This window comes from Leucopleurus acutus (assembly GCF_964270905.1).
Source record: "Leucopleurus acutus genome assembly, chromosome: 8".
In the NCBI taxonomy this organism is placed as follows: Eukaryota; Metazoa; Chordata; class Mammalia; order Artiodactyla; family Delphinidae; genus Leucopleurus; species Leucopleurus acutus.
Window position 1 is genome coordinate 46,632,830 of NC_139151.1, and position 27,463 is coordinate 46,660,292.

Consider the following 27,463-nt stretch of genomic DNA (forward strand, 5'->3'; position numbering starts at 1 on the left):
CAATATGTGATGTTAGTTACTAACTTTATAGCATTTCTGTGTTGCTACACCATCTTCATAAGGAATATTTTTAATAGCTTCAGTATCCTACTGAGTGCCTACACTAGCTAATTTACTTAACCATTGCTCTTTTGTTAGGTGTTTGTTATTTCCAGCCATTCTACATTATAAATAACACTGTCATAAATATCTTACCACATACCTTTTGGATTTTTTCATACATAGGTTCCCAGAAATAGAGGCATGAGGTCAAGGGGCAAAAACATTTTATGCCTTTGGTCTATATTGGGAAATAGTTTTCCAAAAAGGGTTGTAGCTCTTTAAGATGGAATGTGTGCTGAACTTTGCCCTTTGCATTGCTCCCTCGCCAGCCATAGATAACATCAGTTTCTTTGATTTGCACAATTGCAATGACCATAAACAGTCACACTTTAATTTCCTTTTCTTTGACCATCGTAGAGGCTTAGTAGAGGCTTAGCGTTGCCAGTTGCGATTACTTTATTGTGACTCTGTGAGGGTCCACACCAGTCGTTTTAACAGAGAAAACTCGACATAAAGAATTGTGAATTCTGCATTAAAGAACTGAAAAGCCAGAAAGAAACACTAAGGATCTGCTACCACCCCTGAGGCTGGGGGAGCACAGGGAAGACAGGTGACAGCTGGCTAGCGTTCATGCCTCTGAGGGGCACGTGCCATGAGGCTAGTTCTGTAAGTGACGGACAAAGAGCAAACTGGATTCAACTGCTGCTTGTGGAACAAACTGCTGCTGTAAGATTAAAAAACCAAGGCTCTGGAGTTGCCAGATTTAGCAAAAGCAAAATGCAGATGATCAGCTAAATTCGAATTTCAGACAAATAACAGTTTTTAGAATATTTATGCTAATATTGCATGGAACACACACTAGAAAATTATTTCTTGTTTACCTAAAATTCAAGTTTAACTGAATGCCCTACATTTTACCCAGCAATCTTACAAAGTAGGAATGATGCTGGAAAAACTGTTCTTTCCCTGCCCATCTAGTCTTTCAGTCGCCCTCTGGCGCCCCCTATTGGCAGAGCCCACCATAGGGCCAATTGGTAAAGCTGAAAAGTGGTTTGCAGACAAAGGAGAAACGATTATCCGGTAATCGGCAGAGTCCACCCTTCTGGCTGTTCAGCATCGATACATACCGTCCTGCACATTGGTACTTCCAGACAGCAACAAAAAACTCTAACAAAATGCCTAATAAAACGCAACTAACTTTCCAACAAATGAAGACATTCTCACCTTCTCCCTGAAATGGGGAGAGGCAAAGTGTCTACAGTTATTTGCCAACTAAAGAATGTCACTCATCATCTGGTTCTACAAGAATGAAGTCACTAGCCACTGCAGTCACCGACCTTCAACACACCCTTAAAGGAGTTCAAGGCAGAGATCAGGCATGAGGCACTCTGTGCTCTGGGAAAAACTGGCAGAACAGGCCTTCAGATGCTTAGATATTTTCAGAAGATTTTATGAGCCCAGTTTCTTACATCTTCTCATATCTAGGAAAACACTAAAATCATTGACGGAGACATCCACTCCTCGTGACGAGCAACAACCTTCTTGTGACCAGCAGCAACCTTCTGCTGAAATGTGTGCTTGACTGCACGTACGCCCTTCACCAAAATCACATACACACTGACACCCACACCCGTCTTCAGAGCTATCTGAGGGGCTGTCTCCTGGGCTATAGTTCTCATTGTGCCCCCAATAAAACTTAACTCACAGCTGTCACACTGTGCATTTTTTTGACATATTTATCTCTGGAAGATAGTCACACCACCCATCTCTGGGCAGGACAAACTACTCTTAAATCTCAGTCACAGTCACATTTGAAAACTCTGTTTTCTAAAGGCTAAATTGTAGAATTAACCTCCAATAAAACTTCTATAAAATAATAAGAGGAAGGAGAAGGGAGAATAAATTAGCTAATATGAACCATCATCCGTAATCACATGATAATCAAGGAAGAAAACTTGCATGGCTGCTACATTCCCCATTTCTGTAACCAGTCATGAAGCCATAGTTGATGTTTATGAATTTCTTCCTTGGTCTCCCATTCCATGTTTTCCTGTCATCAGACAAGACCTTAGCTTGCCAGAGTTCCTTAATAGGCTGACCCAAACCTTCATTCCTTGATTAGAAGCCTGGAATATATCAGGATGGTGACTAGGCATTTCAGACGTGCCCAGATGATGGCACTGGCAGAACATTATAGACAGGGAAAGTCAAGCCATATCCAGAAGCTATGTTTATTCCAGTGAAGACACATCTCTTCCCTGTCTCTAGTGGAAGGAGTCCAGTGTAATCATCCTCCTGCCGGGTAGATAGTCCTCCCAGAGGACGGTGCCATAGCAGGAGCTCCACATTGGTCTCTGCCATCGACAGCTCAGTCATTCAGCAGTAGTAGTAGCAGGCAGCCTCCGTGAGGAAGTCCATGCATAGCCTCCATCCCTGCCACCACGGCTACTCTCTATGGAAACTGAGCAAACCCTAGATGGCGTGGGAAAGATGCTGACTGACATGCAGAAGCCATGCCATTTTGTCCACCTGATTATTGAGAAACTATGCTCATTCTGCCCTTTGGTGAGCTTTCACATGGGGCACAAATATCTTCATACCCTGTACCTATTCAGAGAAGTCCATTCGCAAACCCTTCCCTAGACTTCCTCATCACCAGTCTTACTGTTTGGTTCTTTCTAAGTCCCTGACCATCTAGCTAAACCGTTAGCAACTGCCCACGAATCAGTGTAGGTCTAGCCATCTCTTGGACCAAAGTGGACAACATAATTTACAATGGGAGGTCATGTCCATTGGGAAGATTTACTTCACTATTTCCCTTTAGGGTGACCTTTTATTAGGGCTGTGAAACTGCAACCGTACGCTTCTAGTTGATGCCAGCATACTGTTAAGAACAATCTGTAAACCAAGCCTGCTTTCTCCTCCTTGGTCAGCTGGTCATAGGAATCCCTAGTGAGGCCTTAGGTGTGGATTGAGGGAGAGGAAGAGTAGTTGTCAAACTAGTCTGAGCCACCTGCTCGTGCAGCTTACCTGTACCTTCAGATGTATTCAAGCCATTCGATGCTGGTTATGCTACTGGGCGTAACCTTATGACTTGCTGGATAAGACAAGCAGCTCAGGTCACATGGTCATGTAATGTTTCATGGATAGTTTGTGGCCTCATTTTTAATACGCTTTTATCCATTTACCCCTTAAACAAATCATTCTATGAGGCTCACCCTTCTTTTTGGCTTCCCTTGTATTTGTCCTTGTTGTTTCATTTATGAATGATGGTGGTAGCAGCACCTGACCCTCTGATCCTCTCTCCCAGGGTAACAATCCAGGAGCTATTTCTCAAACTAACAGTTATCTGCAAAAGAGTGAATGGAGAGTATCACACAAAAGAGAGTTGCTCGACAACCTGCGTGCCTACAGGGCTGACCTCTGTAAGGGCGAGGGAAAGTCGCTTGTTCCATCACAGGTTCTAGGTGTGGGGAACTCTGCCAAGGGTCTAGGGGGTGGGACCCGGTGGCCAGAGGGTGATCTCCGTCCACTCTGTTGCAGGCACAGCCTCCGTCGCCGTGGCAGGGATCCTGGCTGCTCTGCGAATCACCAAGAACAAGCTCTCCAATCACGTGTTTGTTTTCCAAGGTGCTGGTGAAGTAAGTGCCCTCGGGGGCTCTCTGCTGTTGTTCCAGTAGGAGAGTAAGAATGGGTGGAGGGGCTTCCCTGGTGGCGCAGTGATTGAGAGTCCACCTGCCGATGCAGGGGACACGGGTTCGTGCCCTGGTCTGGGAAGATCCCACATGCCGCGGAGCGGCTGAGCCCGTGAGCCATGGCCACTGAGCCTGTGCTCCGCAGTGGGAGAGGCCACAACAGTGAGAGGCCCGCGTACCGCAAAAAAAAAAAGAATGGGTGGAGGAGCCACAAGGAGGAGCGGTGTTCTGGGCTTCTGAGGAGAGGAAACAGCACAGATGCGTTGTGATCATTGCAGCTGCCTGGGCCCCAACATTTGGGTGTCTCAAGGCAGGGACTTAACTGGGCCTCCTGGGAGTAGTGGGGGAAGAAACGAGGATCTTGGTGAAGCATCTGATAAAATCCTGAGCAGCTTTTGCCTTTTGTCTAAACACCCACCTCGCAGGCAGCCATGGGCATCGCCCACCTCCTTGTCATGGCCCTAGAGAAAGAAGGCGTACCCAAGGCAGAGGCCACAAGGAAGATCTGGATGGTGGACTCCAAGGGGCTCATTGTCAAGGTACTGTCGGTCTGGAGACCTGGAGGTTACCTGATATCTATAGCCATTGGAACTGGACTGGAAGAGATCTCAAGGGGTAAACTGCTCAGACAGAAGAGAGAGCAGGAGGAGGGCAGTGTCCTAATCCCCAAAGCAAAAGATTCATCCCAAAGTAGCCTTAATTGCTCTTGTCCGAAAGCTTTGAATGTGCTTGCAAATGTGTGTGCGTGTGCTCTTTCCAGTGTCATCTCCCCCCCGTCCTGCCTTGTACTCACCTCTAGCCACGTTGAATCATAACTCTCCAAAAGTAACGTGCTCTCTCTCTTCTACATCTTTGCATATTCTGTTTCTCTGCCTGGAATGCCCTTCTCTTTTTCCACACGCCCACTCACAGCCCTCAACCCCATCTGTTTGCTCCCTGTCTTCTGTTACCTCCTTCAAGCAGCCTCCCTGAGCATCTGGGTCTCAATTAGTTCCCTGTGTTTATGCTCATGTAGCCTTCCGCCCTTCATATATTACACTTATCCCGTGATAGGGCTGTTGCCCCTTTACTTGCCTCCCTCCCCGTGAGGCTGTATAGTCTTGATGTCAAGGTCCTGCATGTGATAAGTACATAATTGATGTTTGAGGTATGAATGAAGGAGTGAATGAGAGAGACTGTCCAGCTTCTGACTGCAGTGTGGTGAGGGGCACAGTTGGATGACCTCCTCCCTCAGGACTTCACTCAGAGCTCCATGTTTTAATCCTGAGATTTCACTAACATAGACTGTGACAGTGAGAGCCTAAAAAAAAGACAAGAGATAGGAACACGAGGCTCTCAACCAAGAATAGTGGAGAGCCCCCTCTGAAGCAACAGACCTTCCTATTGTTCCCTATAAGGGCAGATTCCCACCGGAAAGAACTGGGACCTGGAGATTCCTCCTTCTGCCCCAGATCATTCCAGAGCACGGTCCAGGCACAGGTGGAGGCTGCCACACTTGCCTCTTTCCCACGTTTCAACATCACCTTTGCTCACCCTATTGAGCTCACCCCTCCTCAAAGATGTCTCAAAGCTGGTGTTTTCACTCTGGTTCTCGTGAGGCCAGCTGACCCAAAGGAGTCATCAGAAACGTTGACCAGCCTGTCACCCACTGACTCCTGTTTGAAGAAATGGAAGGAAGCTGGACCCCATTGGGAGCAGCCAGCCGCTACAAGCCTGTCCTGGATCTCAGCTTGTTATTTATCGGGAGGTTAATGGCTCTTGTCAAATACATTCAAATTAGCGCCCTGACCCTGGGTGACTCAGGCCCCCATCCCTCAACTGGGCCTCTGTGCTATATGTCTTGGGGCCAAGAGTCTTGGTCCAAACTCAGGCATTTCCTCGGAGCCTTTCTGTCCTGGCCCAGGAAGCCATGACCCCGGCAGCTCAAAGAAAGGCCTTACGGGTTCTCCATATGTGGTTTGGATTAAAGAAAGAAATACACACACACACACACACACACACACACACACACATTTAAAATTCTTAGATTGCATCGTAGATTTTGATCAAAAGGACAGGGCCCAAGGTTCTGACAGCTCAGACCAAAGCACAGGGCTCTGCAGGGAATGCTCTTAGAGTACACAGATGCATCCAGGCACTGCCCAGGGGTTCTCACCACCACAGCTGTATCATGTTCTTCCTTTCCCTGCAGGGGAGGAGCCACCTGAACCATGAGAAGGAGATGTTTGCCCAGGACCACCCTGAAGTGAACTCCCTGGAGGAGGTGGTGAGGCTGGTGAAGCCCACGGCCATCATAGGTAGGAGGAGGGGCGACCCACTGCCCAGCACAGCTAATCTTCTTGACTTGCAGGTGAAGACTGAGGCTCAGCGAGGAGGCATAAGCAACCCTTGGAAACACAGCTCTTTCCCCTCATTTCCAATTCCATGCTACAGATTTTTATTGAGTTATTACTGTATAAGAACCGTAGAACTAAGGCAGCAAGCTGGGCTGCATGAGGCAGAATTATACAGTAAAGTGGAAAAGCACAGGCTGGTCTCTCTAACCAGGATGACATGAGCACTCCTCCCCCAAGGGGGGGACCCTGGCATCACTCCCTGTCCTGCGGGAGCAGTCCACTCCAAAGGACAGTGGCCAGGCATGCTTCACAGGTGCAGCGTAACTGAGCTGGGGCCTGAAGTGGACCAGTGGAATTAACAGGGGGTCTCAGCCAACTCAAGCAGGGAGACCCTTTTCTCCTATCCTCCCTCATCCCTATGGCGGATGCCATCCTCAAGACTCCTGAGTCTTCCGTGTTGTACCTAGTTCCACCACCACCACCAGGAGAGGAATGGGGTGTAGATAAAGAGTCGGCACCCCACTACCTCCCCCTTTTCCGCATAGGTGTTGCCGCCATCGCAGGAGCCTTCACGGAGCAGATCCTGAGGGACATGGCCTCCTTCCACGAGCGCCCCATCATCTTTGCCCTGAGCAACCCCACCAGCAAGGCCGAGTGCACGGCTGAGAAGTGCTACCGGGTCACCGAGGTCAGCGGGGAGTGCTTCCTTCCCCGGGCTGAGAGGACATAGTAACAGTAACCATGAGCAACCCTATGAGGGTGAAAAAAATCCCCACATTGCTGATAAGCAAACTGAGTTTCAGAAAGATGAAGTAACTTGCCCAAGGTCACAGAGCTAAAAAGGAGTGGAGCTGGCCCTCAAACCCAGGTCCGGCTCTAAAGCCCAGGCTCTTACCAGTAGGCTTTACTGCTCAGGGTTCCCCTAACATAGAGCTCTGACCAGAACTCGAGGCGCTTGTGGACTCTAGGCCATTTGCTCACCTGGCTTGCCCTCCGGGGAGGTGACAGGTTAAAAGCTACACCTTCCCCGTTCTGTGGTTTTGTGGCTGTCAGGTAACTCAGTGGGAGCTGAGCTTTCTGGTCAGATGAACAGCTGTGCTTTCAGCACCTGCAACGTCCTCAGCACAATGCTGAGCATTTAGCAGAAGATGAGAAAGGGGTCAACTTTCGGGAGATACGACTAGGCTACCACGACCCCTGAAACCTAGCTCCAAGCTCTGTCTCTGGTTTTCTTCCTGCCCCCAGGGCCGAGGGATCTTTGCCAGTGGAAGTCCCTTTAAAGACGTGACTCTGGAAGATGGCAGGACCTTCATTCCCGGGCAGGGAAACAACGCCTACGTGTTCCCTGGAGTGGCTCTGGGAGTCATCGCAGGCGGGGTCCGACACATCCCGGACGGGCTCTTCCTCCTGACAGCAGAGGTATTGCTGTCCCCGCTGCCCCGAATACACCCCAGAGGGCCTGTGAGCTCCACTAGCTCCTACACCGGGTCCCCAAAGATTCCTTCTCTTGTTTCTTCTACCTACCCGCTCCAATCCTTCAGTGGTTCCCCAGAGTGCTTGAATGTCAAGCTTCTCTCAAGAGCGCCTGGAGGCTTGAACTCCTCTGAAAACACACACAGGCTTTTTAAGGCAGGGGCGGCGGGGGAAGGAATAGTCAGTGGGAGGGGTGCTGGCAGGAGGCGCTGGCCGTGAGGGCACATACCCTGTACTGCACCCTGCCTCCCAGCAGAACCCGTACGCATGCCAAGAACGGAGATGCCATCAAAACCACCTGAAACCGTGGGCTCACCGACCGTGACAAGCAGTAGATTTTTCCAGCCATGGGTCTTGGCCACGTTACTGGGTAACTGGTAGCAAAATAAGCCCCACTAGGTCTTCCCTGGTGGTACAGTGGTTGAGAGTCTGCCTGCCGATGCAGGGGGCGCGGGTTCGAGCCCCAGTCTGGGAAGATCCCACATGCCACGGAGCGGCTGGGCCCGTGAGCCATGGCCGCTGTGCCTGCACGTCTGGAGCCTGTGCTCCGCAATGGGAGAGGCCACGGCAGTGAGAGGCCCGCGTACCGCAAAAAAAAAAAAAAAAAAGCCCCACTAGGGCAGATTTCTGTAAGGAAGAGGATGGGTTGCATGTCAGGTTTGCCTGCTCTGAGTACCCATGTCTTGAGCACAGATGGGGGATGTGGGTGTGCACCTGCTCCAGGCATCGTATCAGAAAAGCTCCCACAAGCGTTCTTTACTGGGCATGGTGAATTGAAAACAAGGAAAGGATTTGTTAAGGATGACAGCCCACATTCATAATAATGGTTGTTAATAATAACAGTTACAGTGGCTGCCATTTAACAAACGCTTACCAAGTGGCAAGCACTTCACGTTTATCTTCACTCTGCGGAACTAAGGCGTAGAAATGTTTCTGTGGAGAAGTTAAGCTAATCAAAACTATAAACAAATATTAAACATATTTATCCCCAGTGGGCTCCAAAGGCTCTGCTGTGATTTCTAGCATGTGTCTGCATTTCCGCCTCACCACGGCACTGGTGAGAGCCCCAAACCAGCAAGCCACAAGAAGGGCTTCCATGCAGCCCTACCCAGCCCTGCTTCTGTGAGTCCCACAGGGAACTGTCTCATGCACCAAGTTCCTTCTTCCTATGTCTGCTGAACTTCTGTCAGCCTCCCCCAAGCCTTGTGCACACCAGCTCTGGCTTCACGCTGCAGTTCTCTCTCCCTCTTGCTTGAGTATTTTGCGTTTGATTGGAGGTGGTGGTGTCCTGTGGCCATGGGCGGAGCTGTCTGAAACCCCCATTGGATGGGAAGAGTCACTTCCTGCTTGGAGTTGACCCGAAAGCAAATTCCCCTGTTGTGCAGAAACAAGGTTGCTAAAGCCTTCCTATGCAACCCCCAGAAACATCTGCAGAACCCGCAGCCTCTGCTGTGGGACATTTCAGCTCCATCTTTTCACGAACCATGTCCATGAAGTAAACAGGAACCTCTCCTCAATCTACTTCTTTGGCACTTGCTCTGAGCAGCATAAGGCCCCTCCCCTCCAGGAGCTGACAGTCTGGTCTTCAAAGGCCTGGCAGGTTATATTTCTCAACAGGGGGTTTGGTTTGGTTTGGTTTGGCTGGTTTTTGTTTTTTTATTTATTTTTGGCTGCGTCGGGTCTTAGCTGCGGCGCGCGGGCTCTGCATTGTGGTGCACGGGCTTCTCTCTAGTTGTGGCGTGCAGGTTTTCTCTCTGTAGTTGTGGCACGCGGGCTCTAGTCGAGGCACGTGAGCTCAGTAGTTGTGGCACGTGGGCTTAGTTGCCCCAGGGCATGTGGGGTCTTAGTTCCCTGACCAGGAATTGAACCTGTGTCCCCTGCATTGGAAGGCAGATTCTTTACCACTGGACCACCAGGGAAGTCCCTGAAAAGGGTGTTTGTTTTTAAATTAAGATAATTTAAGTTGAAACTGATTTTCCTATGGAAAAAGTAATATAAGTTTTAGGAGACGTACATGCAGTATCGTATTTCACCTTGACAACCCTGTAAAATACAGTGATCATCCCTACGTTACAGACAAGGAAACTGAGGCACAGAGGGTTTGAGTTACGTGCCCAAGGTCACCTGGCTTGTGAGGGATGCGCCAGGACGGCACCAGGCAATTTGACTCAGAGACACAGCAGAGCATTAGCAGTGCCCAGCATCTCAGAAGTGGCCACACATACCATAATATAACTCGTCACTGCAGGAGAGCCTTTCTAGCTGCAGATCTAGCCATGGAAATTCTGCTTCCCTCTAGTCAATTCACCTTCTACACCTCCACAAAGAGAATCCCTTAAAGCCCAGAACAGGCCATCTCTCTCCCAATTTCAGACCTTTTATGGCTCGTTGGTGCTCCCAGGAAAGGCCAAACTCCTTCACATGGTTTCCATACAAGGCACTTCATCCAAGGCCCTCCTTTCCTCTCCAGCCTTTTAGCCTCCCCCTGCCGTCAACCTATCTCGCCTTCTTTTTACAGTCGTTTCTCTCTCTTCCCTCTAAGAATTTGCATGTGCTGTTCCTTCTCCTCTCTTCAAGTAATTCACACTTTGTCCTTCAGGTCTTAGCTTCTGTCTTTTCTTCTGGGAAGCCTTTCCTGTACATGGCAGACTGGGCCCTGCCTTCCTCTGTGCCCATATGTCCCCTCTCCTCGAAATCACTATAATCGTTACTATTGTTTGTTCATCTCCACTGATACCAGTCTCCAGGAGGGAAAAGACTGTGGCTTCTCCACCATGGCTCTTCAGCACCTAGCACAGAGCCCGGCATATCGTAGAGCTCAGTGGATGTTTGAATGAACAGAAAGGACAGAGAGGAATTTAAGAACGAGGTAGCAGAGGGGGGAGCCCAGGTTCCTAATGTCTGCCAAACTCTGAGGCAAGACCAGCTCCTTTCCCTGTCCGTCCCGGGACACAGAGTTCTCAGAGAGCACTGTGGCTTTTCCCAGATTTCAATTTGACACGAGAAGATTGGGTGGGAGTGCATTCCGAGCCCCGTTAAAGAGGCTGTTCTGCCAGGCTGGCTGAGCACCAGTGCCTGAGGCTGGAGGATGAGGCTGGCTGCGGAGAGCTGGCCCTTAGAGACGAGCTCTGAAGCAGGGAGGGAAGCTGTAGGAGAGGCTGTTCCTGGGCTGAAAGTGCTTTTAGGGCATTTATTCAGGTACCGCATAAGGCCCATTCGTGGTGTCACTGGAGAAGCAGCCTTTCTTTCCTCACTGGGGCCGGGGCCGGAAAGGAGAGCCCAAGGAGGCCTGAATACAGAGACACAAGATGGCCTAGGGGGACAGCCCGGATGCTCCTAAGCATGTGGGAGAGGCTGGAACCCGGGAAGCGAGGGACTCAGGGATCCCTATACAACACGCTAGGTCAGCCGGGGCGGGGGAGACCCCCAGAGTCTGCTTTGCAAGTCAGTTTTATTCATCTTGGCCTTAGTGATTTTCCTTTAGAATTCAGACAGCTTCATGTTGTCTTAAGCCTCGGCCAGTCTCACGGGACAGAAAGGATGTGTCCTTGCTTAAGCCCAAGCATTAAGCGCCCCTGGGGCCACAAGGCGGCAGAGACAGGAGTAGAAACTGCACTTATGGGCCACGTATGAGGGGCGAGGTGAGTTTCTGGTGTACTGGGTTGGGCTTGCTCTGGGAAGGTGGAAACTCAGCTTGTTCCTCGCTGTTCTCTCTCCCCAGCAAATCGCCCAAGAGGTCTCTGAGCAGCATCTGTCACAGGGGAGACTGTACCCCCCACTCAGCACCATCCGAGACGTGTCTCTGAGAATCGCCATCAAAGTAAGGGACGTCTTACCCCCTTACTATGGGGAGTGGGGCCCATCAGCTTCCTCTCTGTGTGACTTTAGGAGGACGAAGGGGGTGGCAGCTGCAGAGACAGGCTGAGCTCCCTGGGCTGCACTGCATGCACCCCAGAGGCTGGGTGACACACTCTTGCCTGTAGCCTGAGCCCCACCTCAACCCCACTCAGGGCAGTTCTGGGAAAGCTCCTGGATCTCCCCTCAAACACCAGGCAGAAAGGTCACCAAAGGCCCTAGCTTTGTGGACCAGAATGTGGGTGGAATTTTAAAATGAATCATAAGTGCCCATTTACACAGAAAGGTCAACTTGGAAAGAGCTCAGGCTGCGGGGTCCTAGCTCTGCCAAGCAGCGGCAGAGTCACCCGAGCCCAATCACTTCACTTCCCTGAGCCTCAGCAGTTTCCTTCTTCTACAAAGAAGCCAGTAATTCCTCTCCCCCAGAGTTTTGGAGGACATTAAAAGAGAACAGTGGAAGAGCTCTACACTCGGCACCTTTCTGGCCAGAGGAGATGCTCATGCCTCCCCTTTCTCTCAGAATGGCTGGGCCACAGGTGATCAAGTTCAGGGGACATTCTATTAAAAATGTCACCCACTAGACGATGCACAGGTGATGGGTTTTCAAAGAACCAGAACATGGGGCAGCAAAGACTGGCCTGACATTGATAATTGTTCATCTGGATGATGAATTCATGAGGGTTCATTATACTGTTATTTCTTATTAATATACATTTTACATTTTCTATAAGTTTGAAGAATAATTTCAGAAAACGTATTGCACAACAGCACGCACTCCCCATGAGCTGTCCAGTGCAGGATCCAGAGTCAGCCCTCAAGACCAATAGTGCAGCTTACAGTCCACGTCCACCCTGTCCAGTTCCTTCCTTTTGGGGATATTCAGATTCATCTTCTTCTGAAGCCGAATCTAATACCCAGAGAACAATGTCCAATTCAAGCCACGTTTAAGACAGAAAAAAATATCAGATACTGAACACTTAACACCTGCTACCTAATTTTATCCTCACACCATGCCAGAGAAAGCTCTCATGACCCCCACTTTACAGATGAGGAAACTGAGGCTCAGCAAGGATGATGTCACTGCTGAGGACCCACAGGCAGTTGGAAGCAGAGGCAGACTTTGAGGCCTCTTGACCCTGGCCCAGGGTCTACTCCATGGTGTCACAGCTTCCTTACTAGGCAGAAAACTCAAGATCCTTTCTCTCTAGTGGCTTCCTGGGCCTCAATTCATGAGAGGAACACATCTGCTGCTTCAGGGTATATTCCCCTTCCACAAGCTCCCAAGCAAGGGCCTTTAGACAGGTTCCTCCTTAGATCCAGTTCCTCAGTCAAACGTGTTTTTCCCTAGGTCCTCGACTTCGCCTACAAACACAACCTGGCCTCCTACTACCCAGAGCCCAAGGACAAGGAGGCTTTTGTAAGATCCCTGGTCTATACTCCAGACTATGACTCCTTTACGCTGGACAGCTACACTTGGCCCAAGGAAGCCATGAATGTTCAGAATGTCTGATGCAATCTCAGAGGCTGGTGTGGGGCTGAATGAAGCCCAGAGTAACAGTGACAATATAAATGGGTTCCAAAATGGCCATCCTTGTCATTGTGTTTTTCCTTTGAACTTTCTGGTGTGAGGGGAGATGCCCAGGCATATGGTGAGTGAGAGCCTTGTCCCTGAAGGCCTTGAGTTCACTTTTCTGTAACCCTCCTCAGGCTTCCTTCCCAAGAATTTCTTCATCTGTGAATTGCCAACTATTGGCTAGACTTTGTGGAAATCTAGAGTCCTGCCTTGGAACTCTGCCTTTACAGGGTCCGGGGTCTAGTAGAGGAGATGAGATATGCACACAATTCATTTTGCCACAAGGGAGAAAGTAGTAAGTCCATGGAAGAACTGCAGAAAAAGGTCAAGGGTACTCAGAGAAGGGAGAGGATACTTCCTATGAGGACATAAAAGAAGGCTTCTTGGGGGGCAGTGTTTGCAGTGAGTCCAAGAGTGAAGGATGGGTAGGGTTAATGGAGAAATGAGGAATGTAAGGGCAGCCACTGGCCAGAAAGCATGGCCACCCATCAAGGAGTTCAGTCCCTGTTGGAGGAATACACAACCTTTAAGACTCAGATGGGCGTGGGGGCTGAGTGGCTGGAGGCAACTCACAAGTCAGAAAGGGTCTCCGTCCTGTGGGCTGTTGAGTGTTAGGCATTCCTTTGTGGTCATTACTAAAAGGAAAACCAGAGAAGTGTGGGTGGAGAGTGTCAGCAAACCCAGAGGAAAGAGGAAGAGAGGCTGTGAGGGGCAAAACACCCTGGGGAGTTCTAGGGAAGACTTGATTTCATGTTCCTGGCCCTAGAGCACACTCTCTCTTCCACCCTTCACTCTCTGAAGTCATTTAGCAAACTGGAGCAGTTTTCTTACAGAATGATGTCAGTCTGTCCTGAGTGTTTCTTAGAACAAGTTCAGTCGTAGCCTTCACCTCCCTCGTGTCCAGTGAGCCCACACCATGGGGCTGGGGAGGGGGGAGACGAGCCTGCAGCCCTCACACCCAAAGACCCTGCTAAATTGCTAACATCTGTTGGCATGGCAGCATCCAGCCTCTAATTTCATTGTATAACACAGGAAGCAACAATCCATGCTCAGAGACCTACCACTGCCCACCCCCCGCTGCCAGCTCCGCCTCAGGTTCCGCACTGCCCACAATGAATAGGTCCTATACGACCACCTCCGTGACAGGCTAGGTGGATGACTGGGATCCTAGAAGAGTAATTAGCAGAGACATCAGTCACCCCTTGCCTAGGTCTTATTCTTCCAACCTCTGCTTCCTTGGTGCTGGTGCTCAGCCAGGAGTATCCTGAGGAAGCATCCCTGTTCTATAAATCCGTGGACTCACGGATAATGAGAACCTCTTCAGAAGAGGGCTTGAAGAGTGAAGCTGGAATCTGAACACCAGGGAGTCTTTTACATGATCTTTTCTACGTCCTGTCCCACAACTTCCTCTGTACCCCAACTATACCTCCTTTATACTCAATGTAACAGAAAAGAAAAATAGTAGAGACAATTAATGAAACCAAAACAGGTTGATGAGATCAACTGAATTAACAAGCTTTAGCTATACTGACAAAGGCAAAAAGAAAGACGATAGAAATTACATTTCCTTTGTTCGAAGCGCAATGAACATCTTGCTGGCACTTACACAGGCCCTTACACGTGCTTGGTCTCTACCTGGAAAGCCCTTCCCTCTGCTTCTCTGCTCTTTACCAATTAAATTTCAGTTCACCCCAGCTTTCTGCCTGGAGACATCATTCATCATTGGAGTTCAAATGCACTTGGCTCCAGGAAGTCTTCCTGGACAGAGTTAATAATTAAATTAGAAATCAACAACAGTAAAAAAGAAAATGGGAAATTTCCAACTCTGTGGGCGTTAAACAATATATTTCTAAGTAAGTCACGGTTCAAAGAAGAAATCACAAGATAAATTACATATGTTGAGCTGAATAAAGAAAAATCAAAATTAATGAGCTGTGGCTAAAGTAGTGCTTAGAGGGGAATTTTATAGCTTTAAATGCCAGTATCAGGGGAAAGAATAAAAGGTCTCAAAGCAATAATAAACTTTCTCTTTAAGAAACTAGTAAAGAAAACTAAAAATAGAACTACCATATGACCCAGCAATCCCACCACTGGGCATACACCCAAAGAAAACCATAATTCAAAAAGACACATGCACCCCAATGTTCACTGCAGCGCTATTTACGATAGCCAGGTCATGGAGGCAACGTAAATGCCCATTGACTGATGAATGGATAAAGAAGATGTGGTCCATATATACAATGGAATATTAGCCATAAAAAAGGTACAGGGCTTCCCTGGTGGCGCAGTGGTTGAGGGTCCGCCTGCCGATGCAGGGGGCGCGGGTTCGTGCCCCGGTCCGGGAGGATCCCACGTGCCGCGGAGCGGCTGGGCCCGTGAGCCATGGCCGCTGGGCCTGCGCGTCCGGAGCCTGTGCTCCGCAGTGGGAGAGGCCGCAGCAGTGAGAGGCCCGCGTACCGCAAAAAAAAAAAAAAAAAAGGTACAAAACTGGGTCATTTGTAGAGATGTGGATGGACCTAGAGACTGTCATACAGAGTGAAGTCAGAAAGAGCAAAACAAATATTGTATATTAATGCATATATATGGAATCTAGAAAAATGGTACAGATAAACTGGTTTGCAGGGCAGAAATAGAGACATAGATATGGAGAACGAACGTATGGACATCAAGGGGGGAAAGCGGGGGGTGGAGGGTGGTGGGATGAATTGGGAGCTTGGGATTGACATATATACACTAATATGTATAAAATAGATAACTAATAAGAGCCTGCTATATAAAAAAAAATAATAAAATTCAAAAAAAAAAAGAAACTAGGAAAGGAAAAGCAAACAAAATTCAAAGTAAGCAAAGACTAGAGTAGAATTCAATAGACTTATAACAAATAAAGAAGTTGAATTAGTAATTAAAAATCTTCCCACCAAAAAAGCCCAGGCCCAGAATTCTTCATGGGTGAATTTTATCAAATATTTAAAGTATAAATAATACCAATCCTTCAGAAACTCTTTCAGAAGATAGAGGAGGGAACACTTCCAAAATCATTCCATGATACTGGTATTACCCTGATATCAAAACCAGATTAAAAAAACAACACAAGAAAACTATAGACCAATATCCTTCATGAATACAGATGCAAAATTCTAAACAAAATATTAGCGAGCCAAATCCATCAACATAAAAGAATTAAACACAATAAGCAAGTGGAATTTATCCCAGGAATGCAAGGTTGTTTCAACATTTAAAAATTGATCAACATAGTACATGATATTACTAGAATGAAGGACACAAACCACAGGAACATGTCAGTGGATGTGGGAAAAGCATTTTAAAATACCCAACACCCATTTGAGACAAAACTTTCAACAAACTAAGAATAGAAGAGAATGTCCTCAACCTGATCAAGAACCAACAGCTAACATCATACTTAATGGTGAAAGAATGAATACTTTCTCCCTAAGATCTGGAAGTTGTTTTCACCATTCCTGGTCAACATGGAGGGTCTAGCCAGTTCAATAAAGAAAGAAAAATAAAGTAAAGGCATCCAGACTGGGGGGAAAAACAAGAGTAAAACTGCCTTTATTCACAGATGACATAATCCTATAAGCAGAAAATGCCAAAGAATAGAATAGCACTTGCATTGCTCTCGCTCTCACCCTCCCTCCCTATCTCTCTTTCTCTCTCTCCTAACAAATGAGTTTAGAAAGGTCATAGAAAGCAAGGTCAATATACAAAAATCAATTGTATTTCTATAGACTAGCAGCAAACAATCTAGAAATAAAATTAAGAAAACATTCCATTCACAATAGCATCAAAAAGAAAAAATACTCAAGCAATTCAAGAGGTGCAAGTCTTGTACAATGAAAACTGCAAATCATTGATGATAGAAACTAAAGATTTAAACACATGGAGAAATGTTCCATGTTCATGGAATTGAAGACTCAATATTGTCAAGGCGACAGTTCTCTCCAAATTATCTATAAATTCAACACTATACCTATCAAAATCCCTGCCAGCTTTTTTTTGTTTGTTTTGTAGAAATTGACAGGATGATCCTAAAACGTATACGGAAATGCAAGGCACTTAGAATAGCCAAAATTTTTGAAAAAGAATGAAGTACATGATCCAATTTCAAAGCTTACTATAAAGCTACAATGATCAAGATAGTGTGCTCATATAGATCAATGGAACAGAGTTGAGAATTCACAAATAAGTCCTTATATTCATGGTAAATTGATCTTTCAACTACCACAATAATTCAATGGAGGAAAGAATTGTCTTTTGAACAAATGATGCTGGGACAACTGGATATCCACATGCCAAAAAAAAAATAATATATATATACAGACATTTACCTCACACCATATACAAAAATTAACTCAAAATGGACCACAGATCTAAATGTAAGAGCTAAAACTATACAATTTCTAGAAGAAAATATAGCAGAAAAATCTTTGTGACTGACTGAGGAGAGTTCTTAGATACAATTTAAAAGCGTGATTCATAAAAGAAAATTGATAAATTGTACTTCACCAAATTTTTTAACTTTTGCACTTTGAAACACACCAATAAGGAAGAAAACGACAAGTAACAGACTGGGAGAAAGTATTTGCAAATTATATATCTGATAAAGGCATTGGATCCAGAATATGTAAAGAACTTTTACAACTCAGTAGGATGACAAAAAAACCCAACTGAAAAAATGGGCAAAATATTTGAATCGACATAGTACCAACAAAGATATGTGAGAGAATGTACACTAAAAGATGTTTAACAACATTAGTTGTATTAAAATTAAAACTACAATGGGATAACACTTCCCGCTCACCAGAATCGCTGTAATAAAAAAGACAGACAGTAAGTGTTGGAGAGAATTAAAACCTCTTCTAGCAGGGCTTTGTCTCCTAAGCACTATGAGGTTAAGGGAAATTTCCCTCTGTCTTTTAAAAGTCTTCATTCTAACTCCCCAGCCTCTCATACATAGTCCCAGAACTTAGCAAGTGTCATTTAGTATAGTGGATGCTGTGGTTGTACCACCCAGATCCCTCTAAATGTCTGAAACACTTACTCAGGGCCAGCTGCCAGGAGTATTATCAGCTGAAGGCTCACAGTTGCATCCCCCGCTGGGAGTTGCAGTTGACTGAAGGAAGATGCTTCATCCAAGGTTATGCCCTCATCCCCAGGGACAGCCTGCATCCAATGACTGGTTGATTCGAGTCCAAAGGTCCAACCCCCTTGCCACAATTGCAGACATCTCTACATGGCCATCCCAGCTTCAGAGCTCCCTGGGAGATTGGCTAAGGTCACCGTTGAAACTGTATGTATCACCATTCAACTTCTGCAGCATCCTGGTTCTCTTGCTCCCTCTCAAGTGTTGTTGAGATGACTCCCCAGTAAGCTTCCAAAGGCAAATCTCAGATTCAGTACCTGTTTCCTGAGGAACTCAACTTGCAACATGAAACTAGCCAAGCTTCTCAATTTTCCAATCTGTTGCACCAGCCTCACATGACCATCTAAAGCCTTGCTGGGTTTCTCTTTCCCTCAGTGGAGACCCTCTGCAAGAACAAAGCCAGATCCTTCCTTAGTCTATGTCCAGAATCAGTAAATACCCGCAGGAAACAAAATGGCCACTCACCTCAGGAGAGCTCCTTCCTCTCTGGAATTCCTATTCATCTAGTCTTTGCTGCTTTCCCAGCTCCCATATGTCTTTAAACATATGATTTTTGTAATTTATCCATATTTTTCTGGATGTTGCAGGGAGGGTGTTGGGCTGCCATGACCTACTACATCCTATCTAGAAGTGGAAGTCTCTAGACACAGATTTTCAAAATTCCAAATGATACTACTAACTTTTTTTCCCTAACTTAATTGAATTGTAGTCAGAAAACTTACTATGTGTTATTCAAATATTTTAGAATTTTGATGAAATTATTTATGATCTAATATATAGTCAAATTTAATAAAATATTTCATGTACTCTTAAAAAATATAGATTCTCACTGTTGGATGCAATGCCTTCTTACGTTCATGGGATCAAACTTGTTAATTGTTCTGTTCAAATCTATAGCCTTACTGATTTTCGTCTACTTGATCTGTTTCTGGAAGAAAAATAGTAAAACTTATCACTATGGTAAACTTGTCAATTTTCCTTGTAGTTCTTTCCATATTTGCTTTATGGATTGTGAACCAATGTTATTTGATACATAAAATTTCGAATTGTTATAACTTCCTGGTGAATTGAAACTTTTGAAACTTTAAGTAATGATTTTCTTTATCTCTAGTAACGCCTTTGCTTATACTTTTACTAATATTAACAAAGCTATACCATCTTGCTTAGTTTGTCTCTGTCTCTCTCCTATAATTCCTTATTTAGATGTTTAAGTTCTTGTACTAGTTGGAGAATGGTGAATACTGACAAATTATTTCTCCCAGAGAACTACATTTCCAGACACTATGAATATATGGTTGAACTAACACAAATACATACCACCATTTTATCAATTACATAATAAAACAAAGTATCAAATATCCAAATATCGTTACACAGTTCAAAATTATATAAAATATTAGATGTCTGATCAGTTCATTAATAGAAATCCTCTTCTGTTTCGGTTGGAAAGACAAAGAAAAAAATATCACACTTAAAACAAAAATAATAGTAACTTCCAATAGGTACGGCGAAGAATTATAAGAACTTCAGAAATTTTTGAAATGTTTTTGCTACAAAGTATCTTTACCTTTAAAAGGACCTATTCTATACATCCTGCACAAGACAAAGAGAACATGGAATTTCTAGTATGGAATCCTAAAAATATTCCATAGCCTCTTTCCATTCTGTCTTCAGGCCCTCCCCTCTAAAACTGCATCCCAAGTGTAAACAAAGTAACTGTAAGGCTTTTTTGTCTGAAGATATTACACACATATGCTTCTCTATGGTGTATATTTTACATGAACTTTCAACCAGAGGTGTGATCTTTTTCAAACTGGAGGTTTTCATAACAGCACAAAATGAGATTTATAGAAAGACATTAAATAATCACCATAAGTCTTGGTAAGAATTCAACAAAATCATTTGTTATACAAACCTGATGCATACTGGTACACGTGTGGGGTGGTAAACGTAAAGGAGCAGACAAATAACCATATAGGTCTTACTTGCAGTGTTTGAGATGACTGGAGGAACAAACCACATATGGTTTACAGTGCTGTTCCTAATTCCTAGGATTTTAATTCTGTATGATACTAAAAATATACAAGTATTGTGCTGAGTATTTTGGCACCTAATCTCTCAATTTCTTATATATTGTTTCTGGCATGGGGATAGTAGTAAGCCAAACAGAGAGGCTGCAATTCTGTCAAGCTTGTGGCTTTTCAGTATTCCTATGGAAGCTTCATTAGACTTGTCATTCATTAAGCCTATTATGTTGGCTAATATGTACGATAAATTAAGTCCTGTCTCAAGTTTGACTTCCAAGGCAACAGCATGAGGCAGGCAGCCAAGTTTTATTGAATGCAACAGTTGTTTCTATGACCACTAGAGTCTTTGAAGCGCAGCCGCATTTTAGAACGGTGTTCCTCCAAATACAAAAGTTGCTTGCTGTTAAAAGCTCCACGCCGCTTTTGTCTTATAAACTGTACTGCATCTTTATTTTTCATTCCACCTTCAATTAGTGCCAGGGCAACAAGCACTGGAGTTCTCCCAAGACCTGCAACACGGTGAACAGCAATCCAACAACCAGGTTCTTCACGAAATTTAATGTTTAAAAGACTTAACGAGTCACCAACGATCTGGTTAAAGGGTGATGAACCATCATCAAAGGGCCAATCCAGAACCTGGATACCTTCTTTCTCCACAAGAGCAGTGTCATAAGTTGCTTCACATACTCTTACTGTTGTGGTAACTCCGTATTTCTTAAGGTCCTCTATAAATTTGTTTAAGGTTGCACTGGTTGGATTGTGTGTAATAAGAAATCTCATGTTCCTGTATGTGACCTCCACAGGGGCTGGGCGGTTCAGTGGAGCCATGTTATTTTAGTTTTAAAAAAAAAAAAACCACACACAAAAAAAACTCGATACGGTTACGAAAAAAAAATTAAATTTTTGAATGCAGAAATGATGTAAAGAAACAGAAGTCTACTCCAATATGCCCCACTCGAAATTCTCAATGCTCTGGATATGCAATTGGGAGTAACAGGAAATGAAATGAACCTCCTAACAAGAAGCCATCCTTCAGTTCATAATACTGAGTCAATGGAAAGGAAGAGCACCGAGGTTTACCCCATCCAGGTCGTAATTTCTGTTAAATGCTCTGATGATTTCAATCCCACACTTCTGTGTCCAGGATGACCGCGCCTATGGGGGCTTCTTGGTGGAGTAGCAACGAATTTCTAGAGTTCACTTGTCCTCATAAAGGTCGTGCTGCGCCTGGCGGTACTCTCCGGGGCCCTTCAGAAACTCCATAAATGCGTGACCAAGAACACCACAGGAAGGACTTAGTTTACTCATTAAAGACTGTGGCCTAATCATACAGCCGGTTCCGTGGTACAGGCGGCGGTGGCGTCGGCTGCTGAGGAGGGAGCTGTCGTGATCGTCGCGGAGCTGCGGCTGCGGCGGGGCTCCGAGCTCTACCCAGCGCCGGCCTCGAGAGACCCAATCCGCGCGCGCCGAAGCGCTCTTGCGTCGCAAGCCCTGCCTTTTATAGCCGGCGTGACGTGCGTTCCTCTTCCCCAGTCCCGGCGGGGCGGGCCAAAAACCTGAGAGCGAGGGCGTGGGGCCCGCCCCCCGCAGACGTCACCACGGCCGCCGCGGGGATTGAGCTTGTTGGCGTAGGGAGAAGGGCTGCAGCTTGAGCCTTCTCACCTCCCCGCCTCCTGCTGGGGAGCAAAGAGGCTGAGGACGGACTTGAGGATGGGAATGGTGGGGGACAAAGCCTGGAAGAGGCTGAAGAGAGACGGAGGGGGGCCAAAACGGGCGGGAAAGGGAAGGTAGTGGAAGAATCCCGCCCATTGACTCTGCTATGTCTTCCTCCACCGGCTTCATGTTTTAGACATGTCATATTGCTAAGCTTTTTTCCAATTTGGTCTGACCAACTTTGTCTTTACTGAAGAACTTCGTCCATTTACATCATTTTATTACATTATAGTGTCTTATTCTTTTATATTACAATGTTATTGCTATCTCTGCATCTGTTTTTCTCATATTTTGTGTTATCTGACCTATGTCTATATTTCTTTTTTTATCTTTTGATTTCTTTTGGGTTAAGATTCCTCCCCTAAATCCATATTTTCCTTCCACTGTTTTGGAAATTTGTAATTGTGGTTAAAACTTCTTAGCAGTTATTATAGTTTAGACACTGTTCTAAATCTGAATAGGTTTACATAATTTCATTTGATACAACAACCCTATGAATTAGATACTATTATTTCCATTGTTATGATGAAAACAACTTTTAAACCCTGGGCACAGAAAAGTTATTTGCCCAAGGTCACACGGCTAGTAATTGGCAGGGCTGAGATTGGAATTCTGGAATTCTGGACCTAGAGTCTCTCTCTAATATGTATGTCTTATTATATACCTTATTCCTATACTTTCAGTACTTAAATGGCTTAGAAAAATTCAAACATTCAAAATCTTTTCCCGGGACTTCCCTGGTGGTCCAGTGGTTAAGAATCCGCCTCCCAACGCAGAGGACATGGGTTCAATCCCTGGTTGGGGAACTAAGATCCCACGTGCCGTGGGGCAACTAAGCCTGCGCACTCTAGAGCCCACACACCGCAACTACTGAGCCCACGTGCTGTGGAGCCCATGCAGCAGAACTAGAGAGTCCCACGTGCCACAACTACTGAGCCCTTGCGCTCTGGAGCCCATGCGCCACAACCAGAGAGTCCCACCAGCCACAACTACTGAGCCCGCACACCAGAACTAGAGAGCCCGCGTGCTCTAGGGCAGCTCGCCACAACTAGAGAGAAGCCTACGTGCCACAATGAAGAGCCCACATGCCACAACGAAGATCCCGCGTGCTGCAACTAAGACCCGACGCAGCCAAATAAATATTTTTTAAAATCTTTTCCCACCTCATGAAGGAACTCAACATGCGTTAACTATTAATGTTGTCAAGTATTTTTTTAACCACACAAATTACATTGTTTATAAAAATCAGTGTTTGTTTAAATTTGCCCAATATGTCAGCAATTTCTTTGCTCACTATTTCTTCTTGCATCTCAACTCTTTCTTCTAAGATTATTCTCCCTTATCTAAGAGCATCTTTTGGAGGTTCCTTTAGTTCCTATTATATGATCAACTTTGATGTTTTATATAATCTTGAAAATATGCATTTTCTCACTGTTGAAAAATACATTTTATTGTTGGTAGATTTTTTTGTTTTTTCTTTGTTTAATAAACAAAAAAAATTTAATAAATTTAATTCTAAAATTCTTTTATTTTGCTTTCATTTCTAATAGTTCCACTGAGTACACAATTCTACATTGAAGATATTTGAAGATAGCCCTTTGAAGATATTCCCTGTCTTCGGGTTTCCTTTCTAACAACTTTAGAATTTTCTAAAATGTCTAGGCTTTGTTTCCTGGCCTATACTTGGCCCATAACAATAAAGCCCTATTTCTTCCTTCTTTCCTCTTCCTTCCTTCTTTGCTCTTCTTTTCTCCATCCTTCATTTCTTCTTGAATAACTCAGTCCACTACGTGGAGGGGAGCAAGGTAGCTGTCTGTGCAGTAGGTGCGGACACTGAAGATACTGGAGTCGGGGGAGAGGGTGAGGAGGACATTCAAGCAAGGTGTGGGGGGGTAGTTGCAGCCTAGTACCAGCTGTCAGGTCCCTGGCAGGGTGCAGAGGACATGTACATAGGGGGACAGCAGTGGCGATCAGAGATTACATAAGGGTTTATCCAGTAAGATTACATAAGAGTTTATCCAGTACTACATTGAGAATAATGGGAATCAGGCATCTCACTGTCAGACAGGAGTTATAAATATGGAAAGGGAAAAAAAGTACAATTAGTTGTAGGATTTGGGGTTGGAATTGGTTGTATCTCTGTGAAGTCATCATTTCAATATATAGATATAGAAATATAGATGAGTATGAGTGTGTGTGTGTGTGTGTGTGTGTGTGTGTTTGAATTCCTCAGCTTTATCACAGAGAGCAGAGAGGGCCTGAAGCAATGACAACCCAATAGCAATGATGAGAACAATAGCACTCAGATCATGGTTTGTTAATACCATTCTCTATTTAAAAAGTCTCCTTGGGCGCAAGAGGGAAGAGATATGGGGATATATGTATATGTATAACTGATTCACTTTGTTATAAAGCAGAAACTAATACACCATTGTAAAGCAATTATACTCCAATAAAAATGTGAAAACAAACAAACAAAAAAAACCATCTCCTTGGGAAAATGGCTGATTCCAGAGGTGGGGCAGAAAAAAATGAGTAGCCTGGAACATCTTAATATGACAAAGTTATGGAAGTGTTCAATAAACGATAGGAATATGACAAAAGGACATAGACCAAAAAGAGCACAGACCAAAGGAGGCTAAAGAAACCCGACAACTAAATGAAATACGGTATCCTAGATGGGATCTTGGAACAGCAAAAGGACATTGGGGTAAAACAAGTGAAATCTGAATAAAGTGTTAAGTTTAATTAAGGTAAAGTACCAATGTTGATTCCTTAGTTATGAAAGATGTATCATAGAAACAGATGTTAACAATGGGGGAAAGTGGGTGAGGAGTGTACAAGGAACTCTCTAAAAGCATTCTAAGTTTTTTTTTTTTTAATTATTTAAAACAAAACAAAAAACAGAAGCCAGCTTAAAGAGCTCCCACTGATCACGATTTTTATATCAATGATAGGACTGGATTATTAGTCATTGAATAAAATAAAAATCCTTAAGTCTATACTGCTATAAATAAATAAATAGGGAGAAGCAAACACTTTGCCTTATAGTAGAATGCCAGCTAATAAAGTAGCAGCAATGGTGGAATTAGAAAAGTCTGTATTTAGCAATCATCATAATTATGCATTTAGCAAAGAAACATCAATAGATGCTAAAACTAGTGGATGATACTCAATGAGGAATGGGATATTACTTTCAAAATACCTACCATGAAATGCCAATTCATTACAAAAGAAAAAACAACTTGATAGTGGTAAACCTGGCAAGCATCACTTAATCAAATGATCAAAGTTAACGTGACCAGTAATGGGACAGACTGAACTGGGTACCACCTGATATAATGGAGTGCAAGGAACCTAGCATCACACCTGTGATATTCCTGGAAAAAAAAAAAATACATATCAGCTAAATGTTACACATGATCATTGATTGGATCTTTTTGCTTAAAAGGACATTACTGGGACAAGTGGCAAAATTTTAATTGAGTTTTTGGATTGTATGGTAAATGAGTGTTAATTTTCCGATTTGGGTGGTTATATTGTGGTTTTATGGGAGAATATACGTATTTGTAAGGCATTATGCTCTAAAGTATTCAGAAGTGATAGGGCAAATGTCAGCAACTTGCTCTTACTTAGTTCTGGGGATGGGGGGTGATATTTTTACCATTCTTTTATCTTCCCTGTAAGTTTGAAATTATTTCAAAAATAAAAATTTATCTCTAGCATTAATTTAAATGGCTTAGATCATAGGTAATTGGTTGATGCTTGCTTCTCTGAATTCCCACTTTGTGTCTGCCTCTAGAGACTTTTTTTGCAGCTTTACATTTTTTTAAGATTTAAAAAGAATCTTAGCTAGCATTGTTAGGTATCTTGTAGATTGTTTCCCCTAAAATTTCAGGATATGGCAGACTGGCAGTTGTCCACTACTATCCATTTCCCTCATTTTTAGTATCAGCATTCCCTGAGTATTTCACTACACACATGGCCACCAAGCTAGAGACTTCATTCCCCAAGCTCCCTTGCAGCATGGTATGGCCACGTGATTAAATTTTGGCCAATGGGACGTGGACAGAAATAATGGTACCACTTCCAGGTTATACTACTTAAAAAAAAAAAAAGCACACTTGCTCTCCTGCCCTTTTCTTCCTACTTGCTAGTTAGGAGATGATACCTGGAGCAGTTGTCTTGACCCAGTGGTGGAAACCACAGGAGAAGCTGGTACAGCCACCCTACTGTCGGGGTCTATGTACTTCTAGACTGTTTCTTGAGAGAAAAATGCACTTCTGTCTTGATTAAGCTACTAGTATTTGATCTCTGTTATAGTGCTACCCTAACTAATAAAATGTAAATGAAAGGACTGAGGTACCACCTGATTTGGGGGAAAGGGGAAAGGAAGAAAAATAAAGACTCAAAACCAAAATAAAATGCTTCTGGTGCTGGCCAAGATGGAGTAAGGGCTCTACAGCATTTCTCTTCAACTGACGTAACTGAACAGATTATAAAAAGCCACTACCTGAGGACTCTGAAAAGGAAACACTAGCAGGGGGATTGTGTAAGTAAATCAAAAGCTGAAGGATGACTGGCGTAGTGACGAATTTACTGGGGAATTTATTCCTCTTCTGGTTTGACCTGAAAGCAATCTACGATCCAGAACGACACAAAAAGCCTAAACTCAAGAGAAACCCCCTCTTTCTAGCCAGAGAAGCAGGAAAAGGGTTCCATATGAGCTAGAGTATAGAGGGAAAGCCCTTTTTTCCCCCCTCCCTGGTAGGCCCCAAGACCAACTGCAGTCACGAAGCTGCACAGTGGCAACAGGAATAGCAGTGGTGGTGGCATTCGAGCACCTAAGACCCTGAGAGGTCCTGTCTTCCTGGCCAGAGGAAGCAGGGAAAGGGACCCCGTGGTCAGAAGAGTGTGGGAGGAATCGCTGTTATCTGTTTCTGTCTTGTCATCCACTAGCTCGCCTTTGAGAGAGCGAAGGGAGCTAAAACTCCAAGAGAAACTCTGGCTTTAAAGCCAGACGACTGGGAGTAAGAGACTGGAGAATGTGAAAGGAATTCCAGAGAGGAGAAAGCTGGAGAAAGAGATCCCCTAATTCTGTGTACGAATTAGTACAAGTCTCAGGTTTACTCCCAAGCGGCACACGTGAAAAACAGATCCAAAGAAACACAGACTTTGAGAATTGAACTGACATCACAACGACTACCCACAGAAGGTGAGAGAGCACTTGCATCCTGAACGTCAAGATTTTGCTTGCTCTAAATAAATACTTAATAAATAAATAAAGATCAACATTCTCCAGCGGATTTTAACAAGGTGGGGCAAATAGTTACCTTAGTTTCTTGGGGTACCTCAGAACAAGACAGTCTGGTTATGACAAGATCGGACCTAAACATTCCTCAACCCCCTGGTCGAATACCATTATAATACTATCTTAACCACGAATGAATTCCAGCAAACTATGAAGTACTGTGAGAGGGAAAAATTAGGTTAAAACTGTGTTTATCAAACTGAAGATTATCTGTTTACACTAGTAGATTGTTAAATCAGTTTTGTTCAGTCTAATCAGAAACTTTTTTATGAAA

General features: G+C 44.7%; 3 protein-coding genes across 3 annotated transcripts in view; 1 reads left to right on the plus strand and 2 right to left on the minus strand.

The window, feature by feature from the left end:
• Positions 1-12,911, plus strand: part of ME3 (malic enzyme 3) — a gene marked incomplete at both ends in the record, with an annotated part of 199,014 nt that extends 186,103 nt beyond the window's left edge. The window contains 7 exons of the mRNA XM_082844916.1: positions 3,586-3,683; positions 4,163-4,276; positions 5,929-6,034; positions 6,619-6,761; positions 7,319-7,492; positions 11,268-11,366; positions 12,750-12,911. Of these exons, the coding sequence (XP_082701042.1) occupies positions 3,586-3,683; positions 4,163-4,276; positions 5,929-6,034; positions 6,619-6,761; positions 7,319-7,492; positions 11,268-11,366; positions 12,750-12,911 (896 nt within the window). The remainder of the gene's footprint in view (positions 1-3,585; positions 3,684-4,162; positions 4,277-5,928; positions 6,035-6,618; positions 6,762-7,318; positions 7,493-11,267; positions 11,367-12,749) is intronic.
• Positions 12,912-20,471: 7,560 nt separating this feature from the next.
• On the minus strand, positions 20,472-20,993 carry LOC309964941 (protein tyrosine phosphatase type IVA 1-like; the record flags this gene model as incomplete). Its single annotated transcript, XM_082844120.1, has 1 exon — positions 20,472-20,993. The coding sequence occupies one exon, from the start codon at positions 20,991-20,993 to the stop codon at positions 20,472-20,474; it is 522 nt and encodes a 173-aa protein (XP_082700246.1).
• A 336-nt stretch (positions 20,994-21,329) lies between these two features.
• Positions 21,330-21,623, minus strand: LOC309964942 (uncharacterized protein). Its single transcript, XM_082844121.1, has one exon. The coding sequence runs from the start codon at positions 21,492-21,494 to the stop codon at positions 21,363-21,365; it is 132 nt and encodes a 43-aa protein (XP_082700247.1). The 5' UTR covers positions 21,495-21,623; the 3' UTR covers positions 21,330-21,362.
• Positions 21,624-27,463: the final 5,840 nt, after the last annotated feature.